This window comes from Urocitellus parryii, chromosome 7, assembly GCF_045843805.1.
Source record: "Urocitellus parryii isolate mUroPar1 chromosome 7, mUroPar1.hap1, whole genome shotgun sequence".
Lineage (NCBI taxonomy): Eukaryota > Metazoa > Chordata > Mammalia > Rodentia > Sciuridae > Urocitellus > Urocitellus parryii.
In genome coordinates, this window is record NC_135537.1 from 152,351,160 (window position 1) to 152,363,252 (window position 12,093).

The following is a 12,093-nucleotide window of genomic DNA, read 5'->3' on the forward strand; positions in this document are numbered from 1 at the left end:
TGTCCACCAGAAAACAGCTGAACAAACAGAGACCTACTTGGGAATGGCCCAAACAGATAATTTTAGGAGAGACAAATCCTACCTGAAATTATAAACAAGTCTCGAGGTGTGACTAAGTTCCTGCTGGTCTCCTGAGTGTTATCGAATGCCAGCAGATTGTGGCTCCTCAGCCCTGCTCAATCAAGGATGATTTATTTACATTTTGCTTTGACTTCAGATGGAGCTTAATGCTGGGGAACACTGGGCTGGGATTTCATGGGTGCTTCCTGGTATAAGAGTGCCTAAGAATGCTTTTGGCTAAAGGGTTAGCCCATCAACAGTATCTCTCCATGCCTGGGCCTGCCAGGGTGAAGCTGCTCTGCACGCCTCAGCCATGTGCTATTTCTCTACCAACACGTTAAATAAATAGCATGTGCCCAACGAGGCCAGGAGAGTTAAAAGCAGTGGGATTATGGGGCGGAGGGCAGAGAAGGCCAAGAGGAATCAGATATATCAACAATCAAGTGTTTGCTTTTATTAAGTCCACTTTCATTAAGAAAAAGTGGAGACTCCCAGGTAACTGTGGATGCCGCTGCGGCTGCAAGGCAGTGGGACAGTCTCAGGGGCTGCAGAAACACCTTCTCTAAGGGGCACAGTGGCTTTTGGTTTTGTCTGGCTCCAAGGCAGGGGACAGGGCCTAGGATGACCCTTGTCTTCTCTTCTCGCCTACATTCTTTGTAAGAAATTCCCATTGGGCTGATTATTCCACAATTCTATCAAAAGCTGTGAAAGCTGAAACCCAAACCGGTGGAGGTTTTCCCAGAGGATATTTGCAGCCATATCAAGAGAGATCGCAAATGAATAACTGGACAACTACACCTCACCCGTCCCCCTTTCATGAGGAAATCTTGTGAGGGATATTTGTAAATTAGTTCAGCAGTATCCAAGTCATTTATAGATCAGTCTACTGGTGGTCTCAGATTTCTCACCAGGACGTCAGCGTCCTGGGATCAGAGGCTCTGTTCCCTGCTTGTACCCTAAGTGTGTAGAATGGTGTCCTGGCCCTTAATAGGGACTCAGGAAATAACTTGTTGAAGGAATAAATTTTAATGGTTCATAGTTTGACTTAAGATCACAAGTTCAAGGCCAGCCTGGGTATCTCAGTGAGACCCTATCTCAAAATTAAAAAAAAAAAAAAAAAGAAAAGAAAAATGGCTGGGGATGTAGCTCTGTGGTAATGCAACCCTGGATTCGATCCCTAGTACTGCCAAAAAATAAATAAACAAAAAAATAAACAATCCCTCCCAAGGAGGTTAAGGCCCTGATACCTCATCACCTTCCATTCATTGATCAATTTTAAAAAACATGTTTTTCTGCAGGAGCCAAGTTCATCAGCCACACTGTTGAGGGTGGTGACAGCACCGGTTCCAGGAGTGACAATGCGAACAGTGCACCATGGAGTGGTGACTGGTGTGATCCATGGACGTCAGGCACCCTACCCAAGGATTAGACTCTGCTGAAGTCACACTGCCACTATAGAGGGAAGAAGCCAAGGGAAGCCATCTTTGATGAGGGACTTAAAGGCTTTGGTTGCAGCACAATGGTGGCAGCATCATGGCCTAGCAAGCCGAGAGGCCCAGTGCAGAGCTGAACCACTGTGCTTACTGAGAGCAGCCAGGGAGGCTGCAGGGAGAGCGCTGGAGGAGGCTGGGTGGGAGGTGCTGGGCTGCCTGGGGATGTGACAGGCCAGCCAGACCCCGAGTGCATTCACCAGGTGATTCTTCCTGTATTTCAGGCTGAGCTGGTTCCTGGCCTCGGTCACATTTTGGGACCTCTTAGGAGACTCTGCACTGCAGGCATCTGGACACCTCATATAGTGGCTGGGAATTCAAGAGGCGGGTCTGATGCTGCCTGGAGTCTAGCATGTGGATCTCTGGATCATCCCTGAGTAGCCATCTTCTGGCAAATTCCTTGGGTGGAGGCTGGGGCTGGAGGAAGAGGCTGCAACTGCCACAACACAAGTCACATAAGTTTTTTAACCATGGACTACTGGACTTTATCAAATCCTAGATGCCATGACTAATAAGATACACCTTCACGTATCATTCAGAAAGAAAAGAATGTGCTGGTAATTAAACTGCATGATGCTCTCTTATCACATGGACTGCAAATGGGTCCACAGAAGTGTTTAAAATTTGGAGGCAATTGGGGCTGGGGATGTGGCTCAAGTGGTAGCGCGCTCGCCTGGCATGCGTGCGGCCCGGGGTTCGATCCTCAGCACCACATACCAACAAAGATGTTGTGTCCGCCAATAACTAAAAAAAAATAAATATTAAAAATTCTCTCTCTTTCTCTATCTCTCTCTCTCCCTCTCTCTTTAAAAAAAAAATATGGAGGCAAAAATGTGTGTCCTCTAATCACCAAGTTGTAGTAGTATGTACTCAAATTGGGAGCCGTTATTAATAAGGTATTAGGGAGCCCTGGGCAAATTATTATCCCGGGTGAGGGCTGGGGACACAGCTCAGCAGCAGAACAAATGCCTACCATGCACAGGCCCTGGGTTCAACCCCAGCACCCCACCCCAACCCAGGATGGGGCCTGCAGTCGGGGAGTACAGACAACCTGCTGGTGAATGCCTCCTGCTCTACCTAGGCTCCCACGATGAAGCCCTGGTGTTCGTCCATGTGGGGACTCAGGCCAGGGTGTCAGTGGAGAGGTGGCTCAGAGTTGGGGATGCTGGATGTGGCTGGGCTTTTGCTTTTTATCAGTTACATGAATGGAGCTGGCTCTGCTTGACACCTCTGCTTCTCCCTGAAGAAAAACCAGTGCCTTCTTTTCCAGCATGCTAAGACGGTCAAGTCCCACTTAGGTGGAGCACTGTCTGAAGAGCTGGACCCCAGAAAATCCCCTATGCACGCCCTAAGGCCTTTATGCTCATTTCAAATTCAAGACACCCAAAGTCAGCAGATGGTAATGCCATCAGCTCTTTTTCTCTTAAAGTCTGATTTCAGCGTTGAAAATCAGTACCTCATGTGGAGTGTTTCTGACATATGACATCAGATGAAGACCAAATAAAAATTATTTTTTAAAGCAAGAGCTAAGCAATTTTCATATTGCAACCAGGAAATGGTTCTCACTGATTTTAAAAAATAACAATTACTCTCACATAGAAAATATTTATTTTAGGCTTTTTAACTTTTTTAATCAACAAGTTTTCATATTTCCATACATTCCTCGACTTACGATGAGGTTACATCCTGACATTGTAAGTTGAACATGTATTGAATACACCTAACCCACTGAACACCCGGGCTTAACAACACAGTATGCGGAGTCTCCACTGTTTCCTAGCCTGACAGACAGCAAGGCCGGCCAGAGCTGTCACTCACTACTGCCCCATCACCTTGACAGATGCCAAGCTCAGCAAAAGAGCAAAGTTCAAAATCTAAAGCATAGTTTCCAGGGTTCTATACTGCTTCCTCACCATTGCAAAGTAGAAAATTCCTAAGTCAAGTCATCCTAAGTTGAATACAGTCTTGTGTACCACGTCTTTAATTATTGCAGCTTTGTGCTATGTTCTGGTATTTGGTTAAACACCAGTTTAACCAAACTCTCATTTCTCTGTATTTATTCTCACCTATTTCTTCTTCCAAAATAAGTTTTCAGAATCATCTGCCCAATTTTTTTAGAGAATTATAATAGATTTTTTTTCTTGTAAAGTCTGTTAAATCTTTAAAAAATCAATTTCAGAAAAAGTAGCCTCGTGGCCACTTTTAATATTCTCGATGGCAACCCTCTCCATTTTTTCAAGTTCATCAAAATAGCTATGCCTGCCCTTGTTATTTTCTCAGACAAGGAGATATGATTCTTTATAAGATCAAGAAAAGTTTTATAAACTTAAAACTAAGACAAGAATGATTTAAACAGCAACAAATCTGAAAATACATAAAGAGCCTATCAAACAATATAGAAGAGGGACTCTAAGCCAAACCAAAGGAAAACCCATTAAAACTAGACCGCTCATGTGCCTGAATGGAATTTTACCATTAACTACCATTTATCCCATTTAATTAGTATTTTCCCGACACACAATAACTTGCACAAAAATACCGTTCTCTCGCCTTGAAATTTCTAATTATTGTTGCGACCCACACCATTACGCATGCCCCGGCTTTCTCCATCTTTCATGCCATTTAAGCGGTGAGATTTTCAATTATCTACGCAGGACGGACAGAGATACCTTTAAGGAAAGGGGCATAATATGCAACTCAATTTCTCTAAAAGCCAGGAGAGATCATTTTTAGTCAGAACAAACACACTTTGTCTTTCATCATTTTTTTTTTTTTGCAAATAAAGAGTAAAACAGGCTATTTAAAACATCCATTTAAATGCAAATTTTGATATCCCAAGAGGAAAATGTTAATCATTTAAATAGACAGGATTATCGCCTACCCTCACCACCTCCTCTCCTAAGTTTTAGAAAATGTAGCCTGAGCCCACCCAAGCTAAGCCCACCAGGAGCCCAGAGGTCTGAAGAACTCCCGAAGGGAGAGACCTGTTCTCCTTTTGAGGAAAGGGTGGAAAAAAGAGGAAACAGTATCAAGTACCCTATGAGCCGGCTGGGGCAGGATGACTGACAGGTGGGCTCATGGATCATCATGATTGTCCTGAAGGGGAGTGATTATCCTCATTTATATATAAGAAAACAGGCTTAGACAGGTAAACTGAGGCTCAGACAGTCTGCCCAACAGATAGGAGACCCAGGTGAGCCTACAGGTCTCCATAGCCCTCCCGGTCCACTGTGACCCCCCAGTCACTTGTCTAGACTCACCCAGCATCCCCATGCCAAGCATGAACGCATCCATGGTGTAAGGCAGCCCCCGGGCCCGGCCTCTTGTCCCAGGTGGGAACATGACTTCTTTCGGCTGAGCTTTCTTACATTCTACCTGTTAAACAGAGAGGCGAACAAATGAGATGCAAATGAATTCCACGTAAATGTCAAATGCAGAACCGATCTGGTTACAAGCGAAGTTATTTTTAGCCTTGCTCCTTACTCACTGTAAAAATAGCCTTGCCGAGGTGAGTAAATGGCCTGCAAAATAAATATTTAAGAAAACGCACCACTTGTGCAAATCCTGCTTTGGAAAAACCTACAAGGATAAAATTAGGTTCTGGAAGGGCAGCAAGGACATAAGCTAAAGATACACACACACAGGCCAGCTCAGATGGAAGCTTGTGCAGAAAGCATGACAGTTAAGGAGGCCACCAATGGCTGAGGGATATGTCTGTGAGCAAACAGCAATAATCACCAGCCTTCGCGGTCGTTGGGCCCTCTGTACAAATTCCTCTGATGTTTCTTCAGGCCAGGGATCTTCCCATCAAGCCATCCGATTCTCTCTCGCATAAAGTAGACAGGTCGCTCAATTTTAGCTCTATCTCACAGATCAGAAAGCCAAGCACTGGAAGGCTTGGGTATCCTGCTGAAAGCCATCTCCAGGAGGTGGGGGGCCTAGAACCCAGGTCTTTCAAAATTTCTAGGTTAGCAATGCTGCCATTTCCATAAAACCCACATCACTGCTCCCCTGAGGGCCGTCATAGAATTAAACACTGATCCTGATCATCTGGATTATAGGGTCTCTTTTTTTTTTTCCATCTACACCTTCAAGATGTTGCTCATCTTTTCTATCTTTTATTCCTATAAGTGCACACCCAGAGGTCACTTAATTTAGCAACCTAAACTATACGAATATGACTCGGCAAATATTGCTTTGGCCTGATAAAGTTCCTACACCATTTTACCAGGGCACCTCAAGTCCTTGCTCAGGGCTTACTTGCTCTTTGAGTTTAAGGACAAATTTAACAAGCTGGTGATCTAACCCGACTGCTGATGAAGATAGGCTATGGCAGAGGAAGGCAGGGACGCTTATAGCAACAGTAACAGCACGGCAGCCTGGCAGTGACGGAGGAAAAAAGGAACCAGGCATCTCATTTAAAAAGCAGTCTCGAGCAGGGCACAATGGTGCACACCTGTAATCCCAGAGACTTGGGAGGCTGGGGCAGGAGGATGGATTACAGGTTCAAGGCCAGTTTCAGCAAGTTAGTAAGACCCTGTCTCAAAATAAAAAATATAAAGAGCTGGGGATATAGCTCAGTGGTAGAGCTTCCCTGGGTTCCATCTCCATCAACTCCCTTTCTCCCCCACACACACACACACAAAAAAAAGCAGTCTGGGGACATATGGTATAGAAGCAAAAACTACACTTAGTATAAGAGATATGAGGTTTTGCTGTGACTCAGAAGACTGCTATTGCTCAGAGCATGCCTGAGATGTCAAGAGCTAGCTAAACTGTGTGCAGTATATATTGTTTAAAAAAAATGGTTCACAAGACTAATGACCATGGTTAATACAAAGAGTAATTAAGAGATGAGATGAGCATCCAAAAGAGAAATGGGTAAAAGACATGAACAGGAAATTTACAAATTGACAGTGACCACAAGAGTAAAGAAGCACACATTCTCCAAATAAGACATTTTTCACCTATCAGATTGGCAGTGATAAAAGACTGTTTGAGTAAGAGATCATGAGGGTACGGGGAACAGGGATAGGAATTGGAACATATTTTTCTGATACATATCAGAAAACGATACATCAAAACCTATAAATGTGCACATTCTTTAACCTAACAATCCTACTTGTAGGAATCTATACTGCACACATGGATGAGGCTGTTCACCAGAAGTAACAGTTATAATAGTAATTTAAAAAAATCTCCCTAAAGTTCTGAAAAAATTGGTTAAGCTGATTTTGGCTCATCCACATTGATAGAAGGCCACACAGCTATAGAAAAGCACACTGGAAAACAGAACAGATACAGGAAACCCTTAGTTCCAGGCAAACCAGGACAGCTGGTCACCCTAACGGTAAGATGAGATTGATTTGTAACTGTAAATTACCGTGACTTTGTGGACAACAAAAAAATGCATATAATGGAGAAAAAAAATACTAAAAAGACATACTGAAGTGTCTCAGGATGGCCTTTTAAATAAAAGTTACCACTGTAAATTTTTTGGATATTTATTTTCCAAGTTTTTATAAGATAATGCAATAGCTTGTCACCAATAGGGCTACTAGGGTATTATTGCTGCAAGTAGGGGAACAAGGAGGAAAGGTGATTAAAAATAAATAAATTCACCAGATTGGCTCTTTTAGGTTTCTTTTATAAGCCCAGGGGTGGTGATTTGCTCCGGGACTCCAGGGATTCAGAGAGAGAAAGGCAGCTGAGGAATCTTATTTGCGTGAACCTGCCCCAGCCTGGGAAGGTGGGCGTGCCCTGCACAGGCAGAGAGATAATTACCTAACGCCAACACCAGGATGGGGAATAATACCGCTAACCAGCTTGCTTCCTAATAGCCCTATCGGTGACAATCTATTCCATTGTCTTATGAAAACCTGCTGCTGGTTCCTAGGCAACCTGATCAACGAAAATTTCAGGTTTATACAATTTTCATTTAGGGAACATAAAGGTTAACTGACTGTAATGGGAGTATTTTAAACAAACCCACCTACTCTTCCTCTCAGCGAACAGGGCTGGCGGCTCTGTTTAATTCTGCTCTATCTTTGCTGGTGTCGCTTTGGGCAGCACCGGCCACAAGAGTTCTGTCAACCACCTGCTGTGTCAATGGTAAGTGCTCCCTGAGGCCAGGGGCCATGGCATACGCACTCTCTGGGGGATCCCAGGCCCTTCCTGGGCATTTGAGCGACAGGGAGAGGCAGCGGTCACAGCAGGGCGCTTGGTCTGTACTGAAGGCTTCTCAAAAGATTTCTCCGGACCAGAAGGCCTGCCCACACTGCCCCCCTCCTCCTAGAGGTCCAGGCTAAATGAATTCAACCATGCAGAGGAACTTGTGCCTGGTAAGAGTGAGGCTTTGGGGGACACGATGATGAACAAGGTCAGCCTCTACCTCCGAGAGCACTCATTCTATTGAAAAAGAGCCGGCACGGCCTGTCTTGTTCTCTGAAGATGAATGCAAGTATTCACACACCGAACTGCCCCTCGATACCTCTGGGCTTGTCATTCAGCAGCATCTGGAGTTAAACCACATTTGGGTCTTCCTCCCCGGGGAAAAGCCAGAGAACTTGGCATGATAACCAGGGGGTAGAGTTGGACACCAACTGGGAGAAACCAGCCGACTCCTGGGCCCTGGTCTCGGACTCGGGTCCTCTGGCTACCCACACGTTCCAGATTGTCAACTGCTCCAAGCTCAGCGGCTTCGAGCGACCACGGATCATTCTTCCTTGTGGTTCTGAGTTCACTGTGGTCTCTCACGGAGCTGTGGTTGGATGGTGGCCAGGATTGAAGCCAGGGAAAACCTCGACTATGCTGGAAGCCCAAGTGCTGACAGGGGCACCACCCACAGCTTCTCCAGGGCATGTGGTCCTCTCACAGCGTGGCAGCTAAGAACCGCGAGGGAACAGGGAACGTCCCAAGCACGGGCATTCTGGAACGACTCAGGCAGAAGCTGTAAGGCTCCTCCTAACCTCGACTTGGGATTCACCCCAAGCCACTTCCACCATCTCCTGGTTCCACTGGGCCAGCCTAGATCCCTTGTGGGAGGAAAATGCACAAGGGCATGAATACCAGGAGGCCAAGACAGTAGGTGCCATCTTGGAGACGGCTCTCATATGAGACCAATGAAGGGCTGTGAGCAGGCAGGGCAGGGGACACATTACTTGTACCCTGGTATTCGGCTGTCTGGGTTCTTAGGGCAGTGGGCATGGAGGGCTGCTCTTACCATAGGGAAGAGGGCAGGACATGGTGCTCCCCTTCCCACTGCAGCCCCAGAGCGGCCTGCCAGGCTCCCTGCAGTCATCATCAGAAACAGGTGGTCCTCACGGTGGCCTGGCCTCTTGCTCCAGCTGTCTCCACACCACCAGCTAAGACCCCTCTTTATGGTAAAATGCTCCTAGCACTCAGACGGGAAGGAAAAGCACCCTCCCCAAGTGCTTTGCACAGGGCAGCCTTGGTGGCAAAGTCTGGAGGAAGGAACACGTGCAAGTCTAGCCCTGAGTCTCCCCCCAACAACCACTTTTCACAATGGCGGCACTGCCACCGTTTCTATCGGCAACTGAAGATAGCAGTGGGATCAGCAGGCAAGAAACGGAGCAGGATCTTCTACAGAGAGTTGTGCTTGTGAGAAGCCTCAGAGGCCCTCTTGTGCCCAGCTGCTCACACCAGAAAGACTAGGCCTCCATTTCCAAATCCCACAGCTGGCAAAGCCACAAGACAACCCCACACCAGGGGCGAATGCCATGGACGTGTCAACTCCCCCAGTGTGGATGGGATTTGTTTAAAAATTTCCTTTTCCTCATCTGCTGCCTTACTTGACAAACTGGCCTTGGAGGGAAGGGAAGGGCTGGATTCCTTGAATTCCCTGTGGTTATGGTTTTAGGACAGGGACCCAGTGGAAGTCCTTTACCCCTGGACAGGAAGCTCCTACAGACAACACATCAGGGCCTGCTGTGAGCCTGCACCTGTGGTCACTACACCCTTGTGCATGCTGCTTATCTGGGCGAGGGGACCTCTTCCCATCACCATCCAAAGCAACTTAGTAAGGGGCTTCTTGTACTGAGTGCTCTTCACCCGATTCAGCCACTGCTAACACTGGGTCACTTCTGCCTTACCATTTACACACTAAGTCTATATCCATAGGTTGTATTTTTTTCCCATTTGAGAGTAAGTTACACACATCATGGTTCGCATTTCCTATACATGAGGGCATTTTCTTGGGAAACCACAGCTGAGTTATCCATGTCAGGACAATTAATGCTGATACAATAATTTACCTTTTTGTCAATGAACCCAATAATGCCCGTTATAGCTATATATATTCATCTTCTAAAACTGGAAACCAAGGCCCAGATTTCAGACACCTAGCCAATAGTCCAGATCAGTACTTGTGGGGCAGGGCTGGGATTTGAACCCAGGTCTGCCTACACCCACGGCTCATGCTGGGGAGCAACCCCTATACTACACCCTCTCCCCGGGGGGATGCTTGGCATTGGCTTTCAGGGAAGGTGCGGGAGCTTCTGAGGGCATGGCTTCCCTGCAGGCGCTCTGAGTGGCCACTCCTGCCCAAGCAATCTGAAGGCCCTGAAGAGGCAAGCTCACTGCCAGGGTGTGTTTGGGGGAGAGGCGGGTAGTCAGAGAGGAATGCCAAGCCCTGCGAAGTGAAAAGGCTTTTGTCTCTCCTGGTCTCTACACACAGGGCCCCAGTCAGCACGCAGCCTGGGGGGCCGGTGGGAAACCCAAGCACTGCACCCGTGGCCTTGATGCACCCCCAAGACAAGGAGGCTCTGTCTGGCCTGAAGAGGCCTGTGTTTGCAGCTTCATCTCTCACTGCAAACAGGTCCTGTTAGGAACTATTTGCTCCTCCAGGAAGAGAGGGGCCTATTTCAAAGGATAGAATTCCCCAGTACTGCAGACATCGACCTTGACCGTCTGGCTGTCTGGTTGAAGGGAAGGGAGGGGAGCAGAGGACCAGGCCTCTTGGGGGAGGGGAGGGCTCAGGGAGGGTGTCTTGTGGTTTCCAAGGTGGTACCTTCCTTTCACGGCACTTCCTGAGAGATCCAACAGCCCGGCCAGGCCTGCCAGTGATCAGGCTGCATCTCCTCTGCAGTCAGCTCTGGTGGCCTGCAGGTGAACACTGCTTCTCTGAGGCCCGATGTTGACTGAGATCTCCTCTGGCCATTAGATCTTTAGCTCAGTCCAAGGAGATGGGGAAGGGAAGGGGAGAAGACACCCAAGTGCAAAAACTCAGGACCTTGACTAACCCAAGTGCAGAAACTCGGGACCTTGACTAGAGTCCAAAGCCAGAGGCAGCAGTGTGCCAGCCTCGCATCCCAAGACCACACACTGCCATCTGCCCACCAGCCTCTCGGCAGCCACGGCCCCTCTTCTTCCCAGTTACTCCCTCTTGCCCTGCTTGTCCATCTCTGAGAGACCCCTTGGAAAGCAAGATTCTTTGTGGGGCTCTTACAGGTTCATTACCAAGATTCAGAGATCTGCCTTCAGGGAACTTGCAGGGTCAGGAAGTCATGCCCAAGGTGAGCTCCTTAAACCAGCCTTCGCTCCACCAGGGTGGGCTGGCACTATGCCTGACCTAGAGCGCACCCGGAGCAGGGCCAGCTACAGAACGCTACAGGAGATGAGGGGACCCTGGTTCAACAACTGCTAAGAGTTTCAAGATGGCAACAGCAAAGCCATTAACCAGAACAGTTAAAGGGCACATGCAGCTGCTCAGGTCTCACAACCAGGACGCTGGTCAGGCCAGCAGCAGAGGTGAGTACGGAGCAGCCATGTGAGTGGTGGCACGTGCACCGACATGTCCCCCCAGGAAAGGCACAGAGGGCCTGGAGAAGGAAGGAAGGCAGGACCTGAGGCTTTCTTCTTTGCACGTGGTATTCCTGCTTGAGATACATATTGGCCACAACTCTCTGTGTGGCTTTCAGAGTTAGGTCACCTCTTCTCAGTCCTAATGTCTCTCACAAGGTTCCAAATCCATCAAGATTCTCTTCTCACCCAGGGCCAGAGGCAGGATAGGTTCACAACCAGGTGAGTACAGGGCTTGGGAACGGCAAGTCTTTGAGACAAAGTCATTGGTTAGGGTGAGGGACAGTGATTTCACTCCTGAAAATCCTGACAGCTACGCTGAGAAGCCCTGGCCCTGGAATCCAGCAGGGGAAGGACAGTTAACCATTCTGCAGAACCTCTCCCATGGCACCAGCCCTTCTGCCCTCTGCAAGCTCAGCTGGGCTTCCCAGCTGGCTCTGGTGACACTGGAAGGTGAGCGCAAGACAGTTCTGTGTTCTGTCCCTCTTCTCTCTCCCCAGGCAAGCAAGGCACTGTCCAGCACTAGACCAAGCACCAAAGCCCCTTGTGGGCATGGACCCCAGAGTCTGTGGAGGAAGAATTACTGTGCACACAGCAATGGAAATGCCAGCACAGGAGGTGGCGGCAGCCAGCAAGAACATCTATCTTCAGAGGACACATACCTGTCACAAATAGCCGGGACCCACTAGTGACAAGCACCAGGAGTCCTATGGGATTTAGGATC

General features: G+C 47.8%; 1 protein-coding gene across 9 annotated transcripts in view; it reads right to left on the reverse strand.

Annotated features, from left to right (window-relative positions):
- The window catches only part of Msi2 (musashi RNA binding protein 2), a 366,811-nt gene that overhangs the window by 52,737 nt on the left and 301,981 nt on the right, over positions 1-12,093 (reverse strand). For all 9 annotated transcript variants that reach the window (XM_077800895.1, XM_077800891.1, XM_077800892.1 and 6 more), the window contains exon 9: positions 4,811-4,925. In XM_077800895.1, the coding sequence (XP_077657021.1) occupies positions 4,811-4,925 (115 nt within the window). The remainder of the gene's footprint in view (positions 1-4,810; positions 4,926-12,093) is intronic.